This window comes from Odontomachus brunneus, unplaced genomic scaffold, assembly GCF_010583005.1.
Source record: "Odontomachus brunneus isolate Ranch 3 - 2012 unplaced genomic scaffold, Obru_v1 Obru_scaffold_046, whole genome shotgun sequence".
NCBI lineage: Eukaryota > Metazoa > Arthropoda > Insecta > Hymenoptera > Formicidae > Odontomachus > Odontomachus brunneus.
This window is the reverse complement of record NW_022639496.1, coordinates 1,991,257-2,014,099: the sequence shown is the minus strand read 5'-3', so window position 1 is coordinate 2,014,099 and position 22,843 is coordinate 1,991,257. Positions and strand designations below refer to the sequence as shown.

The window sequence follows — 22,843 nt, the reverse complement described above, 5'->3', positions numbered from 1 at the left end:
TTGACCAATCACAGTGGAATTATAGAGGAATAATTGTGATTGGTTAATTTCTTACGGCTTAAAGCTTACTACACCTATTGTATATCGGGACTTATGGCTCCTGCACACAGGACGCGGTAATGCTTGCAGCGCGGCGGAAGTCCGCGCGACAGCCAATCAATGTTTTTTTTCCGTAAGAGCTAAAAGATTATTACGGAAAGCAGCATATTGATTGGCTGTCGCACGAACTTCCGCCGCGCATTACCGCGTCCTGTGTGCAGAAGCTATTAGGCCCATATTCTGAATGCTCTTTTATTTATAAAAGTGCTTCTAAAAGGCTTAGGAGCCATCTGATTGACTGAGAAGCTACATTTAAAGCATTTTTATCGATAAAAGAGGATTCAGAATATGGGCTTTTCACTCTAATGGCTCCTGCACACAGGACACGGTAATGCTTGCCGCGCGGCGAAAGTCCGCGCGACAGCCAATCAATATGTTGTTTTTCCGTAAGAGCTAGAAAGTTATTACGGAAAGCAGCATATTGATTGGCTGTCGCACGAACTTCCAGCCGCGCGGCAAGGATTACCGTGTCCTGTGTGCAGGAGCCATAAGGCTGAGTTCCCACTGAGCGCGTCACGCGTCGCGTCGTCTGCTGCGCCATGAGTTAACTAATTAAATCCTCTAATTGGGATGACGTGCGTGCGACGCACGACGCACTTGTTCCAATGGGACGATTTGATTGGTTATTATGATTCACACAGGACTCAGGGGCCTTATTCTCAAAAAATATCATATACGATATTTCTATGAAAAGCTATAATATACGTAACATGAACTATAGAAATATCATATGCGACATTTTTCGAGAATAAGAACAATAAATAAATAAATAATCTAAAATATATCGCATACAATATTTAGTGAAAAGTTATTGTATGTACGTAACATAAACTATAGTTTTTCATGAAATATCGTATGAGATATATTTTCGAGAATCAGAGTTCAGGGGCCTTATTCTCGAAAAATATTGCATATAATATTTCTATGAAAAGCTATAATATACGTAACATGAACTATAGCTTTTCATAAAAATATCACATGCGATATTTTTCGAGAATAAGGCCCCTGAACCGTAATAGGCTCCTAGATGTACATGTGACGGTATCTACACATAGGACGCGGAAATGGCTGCCGCACGGCAAGAAGCCACGTGGTAGCTGATACATTTTCAGCTTTTATGAAAAAAACGGCGCTTTAAGATTTATGAAATTAACTGCAAAATATTAAATTTTAAGAAACTCTATTAATTAAAAAACTCAGTTGTTTACATTACGTTTGTAAGCGCAATAAATTAGGATAAAACAAAATGTTTGTCTCACTCTAACTTATTGCGCACACCATTTCAAACAGTTCAGCTAAAAAGAACAGACTTTTTATGTATATATACAAATGTCCTTTGAAATTGATGAGCTCTGGGAAAATTATAATAAAATAATTGTTCACCTATTGCGCTTTTTATATAATATTTACGGAGTTCAAGGGATTATATAAACTGCAGTGAGTTTTACATATACATACATATCCTTTGAAATTGATAATCTCTGTAAATTATAAGATAATTGCTTACTTATTGCACACGATACGTATAATACTGTTACAATTAGACTATGTACTGTAACAATAATTTGTTCATTTCCATCCAGTCAAAAAATCTCTTATTTAGTATATTCCACAAATTTAAAAAGAAAATATTTATTGACTTGGAACAAAATCGTTAAATTTTTTATTGCACACAGCACGTCAAACAGTCAGCAATTAAAGCGTATCACGTTATTCTTCTAAAAATAAAATCCGTAGCGGCCGTTCAATTTTGCCGCTCATTAATTTATAGTTTTGGGAAAATTCTCACGATAATATGTGCTCAACACTGTCACATGTCTCAAGAGCACGCATGTATAAGCGCAAAATACTATGGCAGATCAAAAGCAGTTGTTATTACATAATACCGCATTGTCCCTAGTGAGGCAATGAAAAAATGCACAGTATCCAAGCTAGTTACGATAAGCACGATCAGATAATTGCGAAAACCTTGTTTCGCTCCACGCGGCTGTGAGAAAAAGGCAAAAAATAGACGTTAACAGTGAATCTGCCAGGGAACACCGTTTATATCTCGCGTTACGCCTCTGTAATATCGATCTGGTCGGCCAGTGGACATGCGTTTAGCGCCTTTAACTTCATTGTGACAGGTGCCCTGTCCGGGGTATCCTGTTCGAAGTGACTCGTCGGTAGGAGCACTATAACTGTAATAAATAATGTGACATCACTGCACGCGCGACGTGTAGCTCACAATCGCGGCCCCGACTGACGCGAGATCATGTATCCCGTGCATATTTGCTGAACAACGAAGCACTGCGAGAGCTGTCTACTAGTGTCTGGAACATGTGCCTTTGCTACGAGTGAGTATCAAACAGAGAAGGAAAGAAAAAGAGAGAGAGAGAGGAATACGCGCAAACAGTAATTGCTTACAAAATGCACGCCGAAAACTCACCAAAATTGTGCAAATGCGTCTCCACGTCGCGGTGGAATAATTGACGGATGACTGAACGATGACGAAAGCTCGTCACGATTTAACGACTGCGTAATTGGGCAAGAGCGAGCGACTCAAGAACGGCAATTCGTGTACACTTGATTTATCCTTTATTTACCGATGCTCTCAATAATTTAATGTACGGCTCATTGACTCGTTAACAGATTAGATGTAACAACGACGGTGTGCAATCCCACGCAAAGTATAACGGATGAATAGTTATAAAATAGCTATTTTTGCGCGCGCTGGGCGATTAACACTGAAGGTATTAATAGATTTGTACATGCATTTTCGAGTCATTCAACCTCGTAGTACCCCGACGCGGTTGTTTTCGAACGTGAGGTTAATGTGAATTCTAGTTCGGCGAATATTGATTCGCGCTAAACACCCGGCAGCGTACTTGCTGATATCCTTATATTTTTCATTATTTGTACATGACTGTTACGCATAATTTTAAATACGTACTTGTAATAATGCCGCGGAATTACGGGATTACGGTATCACTTATTACGAAATTTAAATGCAACTAAATTAGCAGTAACAAAATAAAAATTATGTAGAAGCTCTGTACAATCGAACAAGAATAAATAAGCAATTAAGAGCCAGCGCAGGACGTCTATTATGAAATAAAAAAATTTTTAGTAAATATAGTAGATAATTTATACAATTTCAGTAGCTCTCAAAATTTCCTTAAGGAAACTTTTTTCTTAAACTGTATAACTTTTCTGAAACTGTATAAATTATGCTATATTTATTTAAAAAACTTTTATTTCACACTAGATATCCTGCGCTAGTTTTTAATATCTATTAATTTATTTATCGTTTTTCTCCATTTATTTTTGTTTGACTTAACAGTAACATATTTCATGTTATTCCTAGAATAATGTACGTTTATAGATTTAAAATTATATGGAATATTTATTTGCATTAATATATCATTCTGACGTTCATCCTTTCGTTCAGATAAATATAATGGGCAGTTTGCCTTGGAAGATAATTGCGACGCATCATGGAAGCATTACACACGAGCAACGTACTTTATTTATGGTACAATATTACGATTTTATCTAGAACAAGTCCTTCTCGCCGAGCCGGAGGAACTATTTATCTGATTGTTAATACTATACGTGTCTCGCGTAAACATTTGCGAGCTACAATAACGAGATCTTTTTATAGACGTGATAGCGATCATGAACCTAACGATGTAATAATGTTTTCGTTCATTCGTATAGATAGAACAGATAAATACAATCGATAGCTCTAATGTACACGTCAGCGTTGACGATGGGACTTTCGCACGCTACCGTTAAGTCGGAGCCGTTTTATTTCTCTCCTCATGAGTGATAAGTCGATAATAGCGAAAGTTTTCCACGTGTTGGATTCGCTCTTGTGGAACTTCCGTGTGACAATTTTCCGAAATTTTCTCCGAAAATTAAACAATTCAAGAGTTCAAATGAATTTATATTGTGGTAAAATGACGAATAGGCATAAGCGTACGCAAGAGAGGACAGGAGAAGGCATCTAGAGAGAAGCAAGAAAAAATGAATTATGAAAATCATTCGAATAACGACAAAAACTAAATGTCAGGAAGTCGAGTCAATGGATTATATATGTTAAGTTTACATAGAAAAAATAGTGCTCGCGAAAAGAAAGAAGCTGACAGAAGAAGTATTAAGAAAGTTCGCTGAAAATTCTTGAAGACTAATATAATTTAAAATATAAAGTAATAAATAAGGTAATAAATAAATATATAAAGTAAAATTTAATATAATATAAAGTAATATAAATATTGAATATAATATAATATGAAGTTTAATATAAGTATCTTAGATTTATAATTTAATATTTAATAATTAAATAATATATCCGGAAAAAATCTGTAGTAAAAATATTAAATTCCTGCTGATTTACTTAAACCGTTGTATTTTCCTTTTTAACTTATAGCAAATACAAATTGGATTTTAATTCTATTTTTCAAAATTCTTCAAGAAAAATAGCAACAAAGAGAAACGAAATCTAGATACGCTTATTAAAACAAAATATAAATCGACCCTTAGAGACAAACTTAAAGTGACTTAGACTTAAAGTTTTGTGTGAAAATAAATGTTTGCCTCCTCCCTCCTCTTCCCTCTGACTGAAATCCTGTGTACGTTCATAAATTCTCTGCAACGTTGATAATTACGATAAAATCATAGCAAATATTTGACTGACAGACAGCATATGTACACTTAGTCCTGATTTTGAAGGCGGCCAATTACAGCGGAGAAATTAATACGAATCGATCGAGTGAACACAGCTAAGGGCATGTAGCGACGTCAATGTCAAGGTTATCTGACTTTTACAAACTTCTGACCCGCTATCTTAGGTATGCCCACCTGTAGAACTGTTAGTCGATTCAGAACACATACATTATTGAGAAACACGTGCATATTTGCGAGCGTTTAAAAAGAGAAGGTTAAAGGTGCCTACCGATATCTACTCGCGGTCTGCAGCTCATTATCCAACGCGATATGTGACAAAGCAAGATATACCTTTGATAAAAGAATATGAAATGTACTCACGAGCATTCATGATAATTCGATACCATCAAGTCGCTCGCTAAGTTTACAATAAATGTAGTAAGTCTTTATAGTCTTATATTCTAAGCCCAAAACTGTGGCGTAATTTTTGACTGCAAACATTTTCTACTACTGTCTGAAATCATAATCTCCAAATTTTAAACGAGTTGGCTAGATTGCAATTGTTAAAGTAACGCGGAAAATGCTTTTTGCCAAAAATTATAGGCCTTAAAACATGATTAAAGACTATGATTAAAGCCTACTACAGCTATTGTAGACTCGGAATATTGCAATCATCATCATTCCGATACATATTGTAGATTCGGAATAATGTAGTCATCATCCGACACACAAGCCTACCGGCCTCGATTTCCCAATCAATGACGATTCCACGTACAGCGATATCAATGCGATCGCTCCTTATCTGGTAGACATTGACGTTAGGAGAGGCACTGAGAATGTTAAAGTGCTTTGATACGACGGGCGCTCCCTCATAAAGCGATTGACACCGGCGATTCCGATAAGTGCGACAACTGATTAACAATTACGTACGTCTTTGCAGCTAAGAACCCCGTTAATCTGAAGAAAAAAAAAAGAAACATGACTGCTATAGGCGACGTGCAAGCCTTGCAAACTCTCACAGTTTACACCAGCGATATAAACAGCGTCGACTTCGCCGGTGATTGCGTGCTGGTTACGGGATCCGGGTAAATATCGGTTATCGATAGGCAATTTCGCAGTACAAGAGAAGGCATACGGCGACGTCAAGTCACACTCACTCTTCCTCTTTAACTCGCAGAGACAAACGCGTCCGAGTTTGGGAATGGCAACCCGGCACTGGCTACACGGAGGCTTACTTTTCGCCCTTGATGGGACACAAGTATGGTGTAACCGCGGTCAAAGTCAGCCCCCAATCCACCATGCTAGCCACGTCCAGCATAGACGGTACCACGCTGCTTTGGAATTTACGTGTAAGTTGAAAAAAAGAAGTGAGAGCGAGTGAGCGAGAAAGAGAGAGAGAGAATGAGTAAACACCAACTAAAAGTAACATTACATCAATGTTATAATTCCCATTCAATAATAAATATGATAAAAAGACTTGTTTACAATACACGGAGTAAGCTTACTTCATGTATTCTAGACGAACCTTAACCCTAAGCCATCATAACTTATAAAAAAAAAATTATTTTTGATTGTAGAAAAAAATGCTTCCGACAAAAGTTGTTTGGTTTGAAGGAGAACACATGATTTCAATGTGAGTCATGTAGTTGTTTTCAAGAAATTTTAAAGGCAACTTAAACTTTAAAGGTTAATTTCTTAAATAGAACTTAATTTTTCCTTGAAATGAAAGTTATAGATTTCGTCAAGACATTTTAAAAATACTTCGCAAAATTATCTTCTGCATAAGCCGTGCCAAAGATATGAAGCTTCAAAGTTCACAAAGCCATTGGCTTCGTGCAAAAGGCTTTACTAATTGTTCTAAACTCATACTATCATCTAAATTTTTATTCATTATCCTACTTTTAGCGCTACACAGGAACAACGGTCTGGAACGTAGTGGGTTTCTATTTCTTTTGGGATGTTTGATTAACGTGAGTCTTTGTAAACTTCGAAGCTTCATATTTCTGAAACAGCTTATACAAAAGACAATTTTGGAGCGTCAAATTATTATTAATTATTTTATTAGTTATTTATTTTCTGTTTAGAAGTAGGAACCCTAACAGCACGTATTAATTGGCCAACGATTAGTCGCTATGGGAAGATTAGTTGTTATAGACTCAACATTGGCCCAATGCTTTGTGCAATGGGAGACACCGTTGAAATCAGTCTTGACTTAAAATTCTTCATGTTAATTCTTCGTATTTTTTTTTAATCGTTATCCCATATTTTTTGGAAAATTACATTCTTTATCTTTAATAAATGACAATTTGTTTTATACAATACGGCGTTACAAAAAAAATTATAAATTTTCAGATAAATAGTATTTTGTGATTAAATTTAAATTTCTATTCGCAAAATTAATTTTTTTTTAATTCAATCATAATTTATAATATAGGCATATATTCCTGACATTTTAGTATTATAATTAAAAAAAATATGTTAAAAAATACCCACTTTTCAAAGAAATATTGAAAGTGGCTAGATAAAATCAGGGCTCGAAAGAAATGTGATTTTCTAGGATTAGCATGTGTTATATATAACATATATATTGCTGGAGAAATTATAACATTGATCTCAGATAGGCAGAGATATTGAACATGCATGCAAATATTTGGGCCTATATTCTTAATTCTCTTTTATCGTTAAAAGCATCTCTAAAAGTGGTTTATAAGCTCTTTGATTAGTCATAAGCTTCCTTTAGAGACGGTTTTGTTGTTTCGAAAAGTGAGTTTAGAATATGTAATAGAATATGTAACAGCATAATATGTTGGAAATATGCATATGTTATTTATAAGAAATACTCATTCATTGTGTCATAATTTTTATCAAAATATTTACTTTTCCTTACTACCCTTATAGAAATATCATACTAAGAATCATTGATAATTACTTATTATCCAGTATTTTTAATACTTAAAATAAGTAATTATCAATGATTCTTAGTATGATATTTCTATAAGGGTACAATAATTTCGAATTAATTAATTTTTCTTACGGCAAATTAAACAGTAATTTTCTTGATATCAAATAGCTATTTTTATATATAAAAAAAATGTTTGTACAATGGCATATCTTTGCGTACTTGTGCTTATTAGTTAAGCTATACAGATATATGCTAAAATATATAGCATATATTTAGTATTATAATTAATATTATATAATATATATTTAGAATGTTACTTGGTTATGAATGTTAGTTGGTGTTTGCTGGGTAATTTCCGAAAGGAGGAATAAAGAATTTCCGAAAGGAGGAATAAAGAATTTATAATAGAACATTATTTCGTCTCGAAGACGGGAACGAAGATACACACTATGGTTCAAGTGGGCGGCGAAGCGGTGAGAGTATGCAGATTTTCACCAGATTCGACGTTACTCGCCACCGCTGGAGATAACGGACAAGTTTGCATCTGGGATCTGGTTCACCGGAATTTAATCAGGTAAGATTACCTGATCGCACACACAGTGTGCCCTCGGTCTTTTTTTAGAAGAGGGTTCAATAAAGAGTATAATATAATACGGAGTTCGAGTATACACAGAAAATTACATTCAAGTAAATGTTATCTTTTTCAAGTCTTATAATCCTAAAAATCCGAGAAGGATTGACATAAATGCATGCAAATTTTATTAAAATATTACATGATTTTATCTGAACTTTCCATCTCTATCGAAAATTTCAATTTCTCACATTTCATATAAAAAATTATCAATTTATTTTGTTTTATTTCGTAAGTTACTTTGAATGATTAAATATTTATTTGAATATACACGCCTTTTTATGTAATTTTATCATTTTTTATCAAAAATACGATCTAGTCACATAGATTTTTCTGATCTAATTCTACTAATTTTTAAGCAGGGACATTTACATATCCGCAAATCTATCACAAATTCATTACAAGCATCAAAATTCTTCAAAATAAATTATGAATGCTGGTAAGTTTAGCATTTCAATAAAGAATATATTAAAACAAAAATTCAATTTGTTTACTTCTATATAGAGTCGAACCAATTATTTCTTCGACAAAGTTTTTTTTTATATTTTTGTGCAGAGAATAAATTCTTCTTTTGAGTATAGCTTAAGTTAAGCTTTCCTAAAATTTTCAATGAATATATTTTAAAATTGTGATAAAGAAAATATTCTTTTTCGAATATAACCATTGCTTAAAAGAAGAAAAATAAATTAAGTATCGCTTTTTTAAATTAAATCGCTTTTTTTAGCAATAGAATGATACTTTTCTGCATACAAAAACAGATTAGTCTTTAATTATTTTAATACAATGATCACTTTTAATAACTGTCGATTTCAATTCTAACTTGCAGATGCTTTCAAAAGCACGAGGGTGCCGTGCAGAGCGTGTCTTTTTCGCCGGATTCCTGCTGGCTGATCACCTCGTGCACCTTGGGTGTCCTGAAGCTATTCTCCACTGCCGAACTGATCGACACTTGTACCTCTAGCAATCAAGATGTCACGGAACTCGCTTCAATTGACGATGTTCACGACATGGGGATAGTTTGCTGCGACTTCTCGTGTTTTCAAGAAGTCACGTGTACGCATACGTTGCAAACACTGATTATTTCCAATATCCCAGATGTTATACACGCAAAAGTGATTTCACTCATGACTTTTCTAAAAGTTCCTTAGCACGGAAAAGAAGATTTGTTACATATGGACAACTAAACATAATTTGTTGTATTAACCACTTTTTCTTTGCTGCAGGAGCCAATTTCTTTGCTAGGATAACAAGAAAATCTGTTCCTGCAACAGAAAAAGTAGCTAAAGCGGTAGATTATGTTTAGTTGTTCATTTGTAGCAAATTTGCTGTATTAGCTACTTTTCTTATTGTAGGAGCAGATTTTTTTGTTATCATAGCAAGGAAATAGGTTTCTGCAGCATAGAAAAAGTAGCTAACACGAATAACGAATTATGTTTAACTGTCCATATGTAGAAAATTAGTTTGCTACTGCAGCAAATTCTTTTTTTCCGTGAGTAAATTGAGTTTGAAATGTAATATTTTCACCTCTTATGTTGTTTTTCTAAATCTTCTAGACAAACTTATTTTTATTTTACAGCTCACTCACATTCTTTAGATAACGATGTATAAGTAACGGTATATAATTATGCTTGCAGGTAACGAGCCGTACACTAAACTCTATCAGCTGGTAACATGCGGCAACGACCACGACGTAAAACTGTGGGAAGTTATAGTGAGCCAGAATAAATGCGAGGCCCAACCTTCTACTGCCACTGTACAGCTTTGCAGAGTAATGGAAAAGCACAGCAGTGCCTTAACTTGCGTCCGTTTCAGCAGCAACGGATTATACATTGCCAGCTGTGGCCTCGATAAAACGGCAGTAATTTGGGAAACGGTGAGGAACTTCCCGCGAAACTTGATGTGAATTTTTTCCTCTGCCTGGTGTACGGTATGCAGATAATCTTCTATTAACCTGCGATTCAATTTTAGAGCTCAGGAAAGATCGTGTCGATAGTATCCGGTCACAATAGATACATCGCTTGCTGCGCTTTTTCGCGCGACGGCAATTTATTAGCGACAGGTAATATCTTACTGCGTTCTACAAAAAGATTCGTAGAGGAGTACTTTTCTTCTTTTAAATAATAGTTATATTCGACAAGGAATATTTTCTTTATCATAATTTTAAAATATATTCATTGAAAATTTTAGGAAAGCTTAACTTGAACTATACTCAAAAGAAGTATTTGTTATTTGCACAGAATTTATTATTTGCACAGAATATAAAAAAAAAAACTTTGTTGAAGAAATAATTAGTTCGACTCTATATAGAAGTAAACAAACTAAATTTTTATTTTAATATAATATTCTTGATTGAAATGCTAAACTTACCAGCATTCATAATTTATTTTGAAGAATTTTGATGCTTGTAATGAATTTGTGATAGATTTGCAGATATGTAAATATCCCTGCTTAAAAATTAATAGAATTAGATAAGAAAAATCTATGTAACTAAATCGTATTTTTTATAAAAAATGATAAAATTACATAAAAAAGCGTGTATATTCAAATTCATTGGGACATAACGGGACCATAAGGCATAATGGGATACAGTCGATAACTTTTTAGATGCCGCCACGTAATGAAATGTTTTGCAATTATTACTTTTATCGCGTAATATTATCAATTGTCATATTATTTTTAGCTGAAAGATGCTACAAATTGTTTAATGCTTTTGCTGTATTCTCCGCAACTACGTAGCAATTTGTTTGATACATTTGCACAAGGTAAACAATGAGAAGATTCTTCTATTTATTACCGTATATATTATATATTAACGTTATTAGACTATCTATTCTCGTCATCTTAATTAAATACCTGTGCAAATATCGATTATCTAGGATGCTTTGTATTACATAATCCAAACTACATATCGATTATCTATGATGTTTTATATTACATAATTCAAACTACAATACATTTCGGGGTGCAACAGAATTATGCATTATGTTCTTAAAATATTAAATTTCAGAAATTTCTTATCATACTATATTTCAGAAAATTGATACCAAAGATTATCATAATAAATATAATAATTGTCATTAATATTTTAATAAGAAAAGAATACAGTTTTATAGTTTTATAAAAAAAGTGTTTAATAAATAATTATAAGTAACTAAACGTGCAATAATACGTTTTTAAATATTCTATATTTAATAAACCACTTTTAAAAACTTTTTAAAATCAATGATTGTAGCAAAAAATTTTGTGAAGTATCCCATTTTGGCCTGTATAGAAAATGAGGTTAATCCACACTTTCAATAAAACAATAATTTCATCCTTTTAAATTATTCTTTCACAGTAAAACTTGAGTTTTTCTTATAGCAGATTGCTCAAAGAATATTTTAGTGCAAAATCAAGTTGACTTATTTATTTTTAATATATTTATAACTTGTAAATCTTGGAGTTCTCGTTATGTCCCGAGTTCTCCTACATCCCTTCAAGGCTACTGACTCTTGATATAACTGTGTAGGCTCTAATGATAAATCGGTGATCGTGTGGGACTTGACGGGAAATCTAAATATCGATTCCGAACTCTCGAGAGTAGGCACAAAGTGGCTCATGAATGATCCTGAAAAGGTAGGCTGTGAGAAAAAATAATACCTGTTTAAGAGATTTGATAAAATTACATAAGAAAAATCTATATAAGTAAATTGTGCTTTTCGTACAAAAATGATAAAATCACATAGAAAGGCACGTGTATTCAATCGATTTAAATGTTTAATCGGTCAAAGTAAGTTTTTACGGTATAAAACGAAAGAAATTGATAATTATTTTATATGAGCTAAAATGTGAGAAATTGAAGTTTTTAGTTGAAATAGTTTTGATATAGAATTTTAATCAAATTTACTGCCAATCTGCGTACACTCTACTATCAATTTGCTTACTGGGATAAATTCATATATTTCAAATTCGATATTTCATATTTGTATACGTTTCTATCAATTCTTATCAGATGTTTGAAGCAGGATTGTTAGTCGTAAACAAAATCAATCTTATTGGGCTCCTATTTGATTATATATGAAAAAGCCAACTTGTTATTTTATTTGTTTTCTTATATAGAACGCGAAAGAATGCAAGAAATTATAAATGTAAGAAATTGAAATTTCCGATAGGAATAGCAACTTCAGATAAAATCAGAGTATTTCAATGAAATTTGTATATATTTCTGTCAATCTTTATCAAATTGTTTAAGCAGGGTAACGCTTTGAGAATGCTCGCATTAACGACATTATGCATCACAGAGCACCATGCACGAGCAAGATGTGATGAGGAACGTTGAGACGTACGCCAATGAGGTGAAATTGATACAAAGACTGGAGGAACATAACGGGGCGGTTAACAGCGTTGCCTTCTACGGGAATAATCTTTTAGCCTCAGCTTCAGGGTTAGCCTCCGGAAATGCAATTACAAAACCAACGAGGCGATCGAATAAACGTCCTTTTGTTATTTTCAGGGATAAATTAGTGCGTATGTGGGATGTAGAGACGGAAGAAGAGGACGGAGAGGAGTTGATCAAGATACAGGAAAAACCTTTCAGTCCTCTCGATGGTCATACCTACAGTATCAACTACGTAGAATTCAGTCCGTGCGGTACGATGCTCGCCTCCTGCTCGCTCGATGGAACGACTCTGGTTTGGAACACACAGGTAAATGTCACACATCTATGATAGCGCGATCTATTTTTAACACGTCCTTCGTGGCAATTCTTGTCGACAGGTTGGCGGTCAAGCGAAGTCTTCATTCGTCAATTCTGGGACAGGCATTCGAGTGTGCCGTTGGTCACCGGATGGCGTGAAGATTGCCACCGCGGGTGACGATGAGAAGACGACGTTATGGGATGTGAAGACCATGGATGAGTTGCAGTACGTACACTGCAGATTCAAATGTGTTATTTCGGCTGAATTTCTTTCAGCACGTTTCAGCACTTTAAGTCACCTTATTTAACACTCTCCTACATAGTACGAAATATTTTGTGACGTCTTAATGATATTTCTGTACAACGTCTTAATGATGTATTATTGACGTTTAAAGACGTCATTAAAACGTCATTAAATCGTCTTAAAATGTCATCAGTCTGATATTAGGCCGTCATTTTGACGACATTTTCACGACATTTTTGGTCATTCCTTGATCATTTTTTACCATGAACTGACCAGATTTGGACGTCATTTTGACATGAATCTGCTACCTGGGACGTGACTTAAAACGATAAGAAAAAAGCCAAATTACACGCTTATGCGTTTAAAAATAACACACTTGGATTTGCAGTCAAACAATGAAAAATAGAATAGATCGATATTATGACACATCTCATAAATATGAGATGAGCCTTTTTGTATAATATCGATCTGGAAAATACCTTATAATCGCAGCATGAATCATATGTCAAATTCGAATATGAATTGTTACTGTCTAAGTAACGAGCTGCTAAGTCTCACGATTAACCAACACAATAATCGCCAGACAATGTTACAGTGTCTTCGAGGGACATGCTGACGCGATATCGGCCATCGCGTTTACGCACGATTCTCGATACTTGGTAACCGCGTGTAACGAGGGCGCTTGGCGGCTCTTCGACACTCTAGATGAAAAAAATGCTAGCGAGGCATTGATAGTTTGCGACGCTAGTCACGATCTGGGTGTCCAAGGATGCGACTTCAGCCCTAATTCAAGCTCCACGATGTGCAGTACGTGAAGAAAAAATCTTTCATTGTCTCATAACAACGCGTTTCGATCGCGGGAAAATCGTACCATGTCGAGCAAGAAAAATTAATCTATATTTCTCGTATTCTCTGCTCATATAAAAAGTTTAATAGAATCACATAAGAAAAATTTATATAACTAAGTCGTCTCTACTGAAAAATTTCTATCGAGATCTAAAATGAGATTTCTGAAAAATTCCTTATATGAAATCTCAATTATTTCACACACCCACACATATAATATCTATTGAGATAATTATATGAAATAAGATAATCAATAAGATATCATTAAGATATCATATGAAATAATTGAGATCTTATATAGAAATATAAAGCAATAGGAAAGTTTACTTTTTTTTTAATTTTTGGATTATATTATAAATATATCAAGTTTCTGTGCGTATAATATTTATAATATAATCTAAACATTTTTTCTATTTTTCATATAATATTTTAATTGAGATAATATTATTCTTTAATTTCTCATGTGATATCTCAATTAAAATATGATATGAAATAATTGAGATCTCATGTAGGAAATTTTTCGGAAATCTCATTTAAAATCTCAATAAAAATTTTTCAATAGAAGTATTTTTGATAACAAAAATAGTAAAATTACATAGAAAGGCGTGTATATTCAGATAAATATTTAATTGTTTAAAGTTTTTTTACAATATATAACAAAATAAATTGATAACTTTCTTATATGAACTGAAATGTAAGAAATTTAAAAAATGCGAGAAAGGTTTTGCCTTTTTTTCATTGTGTAAAATTTTGAATATTTCAATAAATAATATATTGATTTAAAGCTTAGGAGGAGTAGATATATTAAAAATATAAAATACAAATATTATTCTAGTAAAGAATTGTTTGGGAGATAAACTAGCTACTGGGAAATAAACTAGCTATGGTTATTTGTTGAGATTGTAACATTTTGGACCGTTTATCTCCGAAAAGACTACGAGAATAATATTCTTGATCTATTATCTTATATTCTTAATCTATTCGACATAAATTTCAAATAGGTATACTATTAGAATATTTAAAGTTTTTGAAAAAGATGCGAAATGTGTCCATGGGTACTTGACCATACTTTTTTCAACGAAAATCGTAAATTGAAATAAAATCATATAGAATTTAAGTGAAATTTCTACATATTTCTATCAATTCTTACTTTTAAGAAGAGTTGTTAGCCATAACAAAATTGATTGTCATAAAATAATGGCGCTATATGATCCGTGAATTGATTCTTATTCTCTATTCGTTTTGATCTTATATCAGAAGAGCCTTTAACTTATTATATATTTAACTATTATTTTATTTAGTTTAAGAATGCTAGAGCAAAAGAATGAAAAAGAATTATTCTTTTTGTGGAAACGCCTACGACAATTGGCAATAAATATCAATTGTTTGCAGCCAGAGACTCGGATATGAACGTCGACCAGCAGATATATCTCTTGGCGACGTGTGGCAACGATTCGTTGGTCAAACTGTGGCACGTGATTATTTCGAACGAACCACCACCCGACCCGGACAGCATCGGAACGAGCGACAGCGGAACGCGTTACAAGGAGAAGAAATCCTTGGCCGGGCACGGCGGAAATGTGATGTGCGTCCGTTTCTCACCTGTCCATGGGGAAGTTTTAGGCAGCGTCGCGACCGACAGGACAGCTCGTATATGGAGCGTGGTGAGCGACAAGGACGATAGACTGACTTTTAATGACAACTATGAGGATGCAATGTATTATATACTGAGAGAAAACACTTGAAAATTTATTTGTGTGGGATAAAAGTTTATGTCACAGAAAGATGAGTCTTATTTTGCAGAGAAGTGAACTTTATCTCGCGGAAATAAACTTTATATCCTGCAAATAAATGTTCAAGCTTTTTCTCAGTGTACGAGAATTGATGAGTTTTCAGTTTTCCGGAAGCTGCCTGTACGTCTTGGAGGATCATGACAGTTTAGTCACGTCGTGCGCATTTTCCGAAGATACATCTCTCTTTGCCACAGGTTTCGAAACTTTTTATTATGTATAATTTTTTATACACTATTTTAAAAGTTATTAATCACTTATTTACATTTTTATTATTTTTTAGCAAAAAACCACATATACATATACAACTACCGCAAGAAGCTACTGATACAAAATTACAACATAGACTCATACAGCACAGAAGTCCAAAATACATATCAGAAACATCTCAGAGACGACGTGATATCTCAGGGACGTCTCTGGGATGTATTTCGGACTTTTGTGCTGTATGGAGATTTGCAAAATTATATCACATTCCGTTTTTTTGCTTGTCCTATTATTTTTGTAAATTTTTTATTTTAAACAAACACACTTGCATTTTTTAAAACTATATATTTCATATAGAGAATTTTTGTAATAAAAATCGAATAAAAACATTGCATCATTTAATTATTTAACGATAATATTTCTAGGTGCGTTGGATAAGACTGTTCTGGTTTGGAAAGTGCCGCAACAATTAGTATCACAAAGTAATCTAATAGACAGTTTGAGAAACAAGAAAAAGAGGGTCGGTATTCTTACGCACAAATAAGCGAAATATGTATAGCAAATAATACTTAATGACCACGCTTTGTTATTCAGGTGACAGATTGGAATATACACGACACTTTGAAATGGCTGAATGACATCGAGCTATCCAGACTGTCCAGGAAAGTACTTCGTCTGGGATTGACTGGACGACACTTGCTGTCCATATCGGCAAACGAGCTGATATCTCGATTAGATATCGAGGATGACGAGGTAAAATATACATAATATTGTAATTATTTTATTATTCTATTTTTATCTCTTTTTTAGCTCTTTTTGCGATACATTAATGATCTTTGCAGGCGGTGGAAACATTGCAAAAACAATTATATTGGCTGAAACGTGAAGATCTCAATGTTACAGAGAATATAGACGAGTCTGAGATTCCCCATGAATTCTTGTGTCCCATAACGCATGAGATAATGAAGGAACCCGTGCAATGCTCAGGTAAAATATATACAGTAAAAAAACTTCTCCCTCGTAAATAATTTCTTATAAAAGAAAAATATTGTAAAGTCCTTCTCCAGAACATCTATCTCGATCGAGAGAAAATTTGTTTGACTTTCGTTTCACTATTGGTTATAGCCAATAGCAGTTCCCTGTTTAAAACAATGGATAAAAAATTACAGAATATATTAATTTTCCTTTTCAATGGCGATTTTGTATTCCCGATTTTTAGAGAAAATTATTTAAGAAATTTCATAAATAATTTGTAGAATTTTTATATATTATATCACATATATTCTTTATAATTTATAAAAATTTACGAAAAATTACAAAGGATATAATAATCTGTAACACAATTTATTTATAAAATTATTTAAATGCTTTCTGAAAGAAAGAATGTAAAATCACTATTGGAAAGAAAAACCAGCATATCTTGTATAATTTTTTATACATTATTTTATTAATCACTTATTTATATTTTTATTATTTTTTAGCAAAATGACATGAAACAAAGATATATCTGTAATTTGATCGATTGATTATTTCTAGATGGATTTACTTACGAAAGGGCGGCTATAAATGAGTGGTTCCTATGTGGTAAATACACTAGTCCGATGACGAATGAGCCACTGCACGACACTTCCTTTAGTTCGAACATCTGTCTCAGAAACGCTATACTCACCCTACTTCACGGAGAAGGGCCACAATAATGATCGAAACTTACGCATCGCATTGCAATACGAGAAGAGAAAACAAGAGAATATTACACGCACGTGTCGGTAACTCGTGATAATCGATAAACAATTTTATTCCACAATTCCAAAGGTAGGCCCTTATTTCTCTTTTACTGATAAAAGTGTTTCTAAACATGAAAGCCAAGTAGAAAATTTAAAAAATCACTTAGAAACACTTTTATCCGAAGAGACTTCAGAATACGTATGCCTAGTTAGCCCCTCCTTCCTCCCCCTAATCTGAAATAAATAGCAGAATTATATAATCGTGCGCTATTTATGCGCTTTCCGAAAATAACATGGAGAAATTTTTCCATCTATTACATTACCAATTTTTTTTACAGCAAGTCTTCCCAACAAATAACAAATTATTTAACAAAACAAATATGTAAGAATTATGCGCTAATTATACGTTTTTATATTTAGGTAATTTCGATTTTTGCGTTGCGACTCTTAAAGAACTTCTCTCTTGACGTAAAAAATAGAATTGTCATAGAATTTCTTTAAAATGAAAAATATCATCAATTTAATTATATATGAAGAATTTACGACTTATACACTTTTAAATTTAGGTTATATTGATTTTTGCGCTGCAATCTTTAAGAGACTTCTTTCTTGACGCAGAAAACAAAATTTTTATAGAATTAAAAAAAAATTGTTTTAAATATCGTAAATTCAATTATGTACAATAAATCTACGATTTATGCACTCTATCAAGATCATTTCCGCGCTGCAATCCTTAAAGGACTTCTCTCTTGATGTAAAAAATAGGATTGTCATAGAATTTCTTTAAGATAAAAAATATCGTCAATTCAATTATGTACAATGAATCTACATTTGATGTGCTCTTGTATTTAGGTTATTTGATTTTTATGCTGCAACCTTTAAAGGACTTTTCTCTTGAGGTAAAAAATGTAATTGGTATAGAATTTCTTTAAAATAAATAATATCGTCAATTCAATTATACACGATAAATCTACAATTTATGCGCTCTTAGATCTAGGTTATTTTGAAAAAAAATCTATGACAATTATATTTTTTGTCTCAAAAGAGAAGTCTTTTAAATATTGTAGCGCAAGAATCAAAATGACCTAGATCTAAAGGCGCATAAATTATAGATAGTATAGATTCATAGAATGCATAGATTCATCGTACGTAATTGAATTGACGATATTTTCCATTTTTCCCAAAAGGAATTTTATAACAATTCTATTTTTGTGTCAAGAGAGAAGTTCCTTAAGAGTTGCAGTGCAAAAATCGAAATTATCTGAATATAAGAACTCATAAATAGAGCATAATTTCTACATATTTGTTTTTTTTTAAATAACTTGTTATTTGTTGGTGGAGAGAGGCTAACTTGCCGTTCGCTTGACCACAAAAATTTTTTTATGGTGTAATGAGTAGAGCGCAAAATTTTTGCGTATTATTTTTGGACAACGCATAAATAGCACATAGTTATATAATTTTACTGTTTCAGATTAAGTAGGGGGGAGGGACTAGCTAGACAGACGTTTTCAGAATAAGGATCTTAAAGTTCTGCGGTTGTGATGTAATGATATTCGCTTGCTCGCAAGAATCAAAAGGTATTCAAATGTCAAACGTAAATGTAATCAATTAAGACCAGTCAGACATTTGCAATAATATGAGCAATGTCGCTGTGATTTTATAATTAATCTGGTAAAAGATGCAGCTTATGAGGAAATGTTGCTATCCCTTTTTATGCAATTCGCAAAAATTCTGGAATTAGAATTATTGCCATGTACATATCTTTATTCAGGGATAGTGCATATCAGATTAACGCTGTTGCGTGGCTCTGATTTTATCGTCAATATGAGAAAGAGAGAAAGAAAGAAAAAACTACCCAGATAGACATACTTCAGCATATTATCTGCTTGATGATTAGCAAAGATGCGTCTTCATACAATAAGAGTATTTTCAATACATAAAAGAAGTCATCTGATGCCATGAAAATTGCGGCAATATTGTAGAGATATTGTAATAGAAACTGCTGCTTGCTTTGCTGGAAAAGGAGTGCAATTAATTCGAAATTATTGTGCTAATAAAAAGTAAATGTTTTGATAAAAATTATGGCGTAGCAGATGAATATTTCTTAAAATAAACATATTTCAAGCATATAATGTTATTACAATAGCATCGCATAGTATACATTAAACGTTTGCACGCTATATTCGACATCTCTGTCTATCTGGTTAGAGTCTAGAAGCGAATATTATCGAAATAATTTCGAACATATTCAACGGCACGGCGCGTGTACTATACTCTAATAACCCAGATACCTGATGCAAAGCAACAGTACAAGTTTACGAAAATTTGTTGACAATCTTCGAGATTACGGATAGTGAAAATGCTGGTTTAAATAAATCGAATTACGGAATATATATAGTTGAACGTATATACAGAGTGATTCTAAATAAGTGCAACAATTTTCAGGAGATGATTTTTTGTGTAAAAAATTATAAAAGGAATTTTTCATATAAATATATATTGTCCCCTACCACTCCTTGAGGAATTATAAAGGGAGAAGTGAAAATTAGAAGTAAAAACATAAATTTAATTTTTTTCCAAATTTTGGAAAAGTTAAAAATATTAAATATAGGAAGTGTTTTCCTCTAATATAAAATAGATATTAATATTTTTTTAATCTACCCGTGTGTGTATTGTGAGGGGATAAAACTAGCAACACCTAATTTAATTTTTTATTAAAACTTTTTAACGGACCGGAATATGATCATTTAAAAATATGCGTATAAAAACCTTTATTCCTTTAGAATCTCTTATATTTCTTTTATTTTTTTAAATCAATAATTTTCAAATAAAAAAATACATTATCATGCATGACATTAACATGATGATTTATGAAAAATTGCATTTTTAATAAATTTAAAAATGTCTATTAGGCGGTTATCAGATTGATAACTTGTTTGCATTAAAATTTAATTTTTTTAAGTTTTCCAATATATGAAAGAAAAATAAAAACCTAATTTTTATCTTCTCCTTTGGAAGAGTGAAACTCCTCAAAGAGATATAGGAATATATGTTTACATAAAAGACACCCTTTTATTTTCGATAAAGAATTATCTCTTACAGTTTTTCACGCTTATTTAGAATTACCTTGCATGTATACATATATGTATATAATATACATATATATATATATATATATATATATATATATATATATATATATATATATACATATACAAGATATTCCAGACTTTCCCCCGTAACTTTTGTGGGAATATAGAACAAAAGATATAGATTGAAGTGCACATAAAAGTTCCATACCGTTTTGCGATATTCGCAATAAATCTTGAAATATTATTTAATGAAGATTGAATAATCATGCGCGATATGGTAGATGGACTGTAATGGCGCCGTCTGCTGTTGTATAATTATACATCAAACTGAGCAAAAAAATCCTCTAACATTTTGCAAATAGGTTTTTACATATTAATTAAAGAAGATTTTTGCATTATCGCACATAATCATGTAACAATTTTCTTTCATTAATATCTAAAAATCTATGTGATTATTTGCAAAATGATAAAGCTTTTTAGTTCAATTGGAACCTAATGTACCTAATGTACAAGCACATTACCACTATAGCTCATCTACCATATTACGCATGGTTATTCACCAAACTTTTTAAATTAATATCTCGACTATTATTGCGAATATCGCAAAACGGTATATAGGACTTTTATGTTCACCTCAATCCATTCTATATTCCCACAAAAATTGCAAAAGAGAATTTGAGACATCCTGTATATGTGTTTATATATATATATATATATATATATATATGTTATGTATATGTATGTACATGTATATATACATACATGTAGATAGACGTGTCGAAGATACACGGATTTTATATTGGTTCTACACGTAAGTGGGATTTATCGAATCGACGCAAACACGGTGTGCGTCTTGGCTACTCTAGTATCTCGCATTTCAAATCTTTTATATAATTCAAATAACTCATTTTCCCGTTAGATACTCGGCAGGTCCATCGTAGGGGTCCACCGGCGATTTTATAAAACGTTCTTCTCGGAGTACCAATATATCAAATAGAACTAATTGCGGATCTTTAAGATTATATCGACAGGGTTAACTTTGCATGGCAAGGAGAATTTAGGACTGTTTAGTATCGTAATTCCCGAAGGTTGTTGTGAGTATTAGATGCTAAACGAGCCTCGAGACCATTTTTACGATGGCGCACAGGTGCAAAGTTTTTATCCCATTTCGCGGTACTGAAACTTTTAAATTAAAAAGCGGCTGAAAACCAAGTTTTCAGTTTAGTAATTAATGAATGATAAATAATTGAAATAAACTAATGAGAAATATTTGCGCGTTATAAACACGTTTTAGAATGAATATGCTACTTAGTAGTATAGAGAAATATTTGTGCCTAATGTAAGACTAACGGCGAGAAATCCTCGCGTTTATCGGAATATTGCAGGTATAACTCGATTTTTTAATCTATAACATCATCGCGTTTTAATGAGCAGAAGCAGCAGGATGGCATCAAGTGACACATTGATGACGTATTATTGATATTAATGCGTCATTAAAACATCATTTGACGTCATCATGTTTACTAAAGAGTATTCATTTGTTTGACTGCACTGAGAGGAAAAAAATGATAAATCTAACTAATATTATAGTTATTTTTTTGCTCCAGCCATATTCATTGATTGTTCTAATACGAAAATTATAGAGTAGTAACATGCATATAAGATTATCGTCATTAACATTACAGAATTTAATAAAAGAAACGAGAGTTTTTTTGATTATAGTAATTATTTCTCTATGTGATTATATAGTTATATACAAATACCAAATATTCTTTTCTCAGTGTATGTATTTTGAAATCCGTAGAAATTGATTGACATATGTGATTCGCGTGTAATACCCAATAAAAAATTTTTCATACATAATTATGTAGAATCATATAAAATTATATGTAATTTTACATCATTATATATAAATATGTATGAAATTTGTCCATACATATTAATACATATTACTTATATATATATATATATATATATATATATATA

The 22,843-nt window shown here is 32.5% G+C and overlaps 2 protein-coding genes across 4 annotated transcripts in view; one reads left to right on the top strand and one right to left on the bottom strand.

The window, feature by feature from the left end:
- The window catches only part of LOC116844781 (exonuclease DPD1, chloroplastic/mitochondrial), a 30,155-nt gene that overhangs the window by 4,406 nt on the left and 2,906 nt on the right, over positions 1-22,843 (bottom strand). Inside the window, exon 1 of one of the 2 annotated variants that reach the window (XM_032816803.1) lies at positions 2,528-2,789. The exons of the other annotated variant lie outside the window; for it this stretch is intronic. The gene's annotated coding sequence lies outside the window, so the exon portion shown is untranslated. Of the gene's footprint in view, positions 1-2,527; positions 2,790-22,843 lie in introns of those variants that run through there. 2 annotated transcript variants of the gene reach the window in all.
- On the top strand, positions 1,655-17,811 carry LOC116844780 (WD repeat, SAM and U-box domain-containing protein 1-like). Of its 2 annotated transcripts, none has more exons than XM_032816799.1 (18): positions 1,655-2,435; positions 5,687-5,831; positions 5,924-6,095; positions 8,077-8,222; positions 9,106-9,332; positions 9,914-10,152; positions 10,248-10,338; positions 11,788-11,894; positions 12,560-12,702; positions 12,772-12,964; positions 13,035-13,180; positions 13,782-14,005; positions 15,437-15,708; positions 15,941-16,031; positions 16,467-16,561; positions 16,636-16,794; positions 16,884-17,028; positions 17,578-17,811. In XM_032816799.1, the coding sequence occupies exons 2-18, from the start codon at positions 5,725-5,727 to the stop codon at positions 17,736-17,738; spliced, it is 2,718 nt and encodes a 905-aa protein (XP_032672690.1). In that variant the 5' UTR covers positions 1,655-2,435; positions 5,687-5,724; the 3' UTR covers positions 17,739-17,811. The 2 variants fall into 2 exon arrangements, with proteins under 2 accessions (XP_032672690.1, XP_032672691.1); XM_032816800.1 differs by having other exon boundaries at positions 1,658-2,435; positions 13,794-14,005.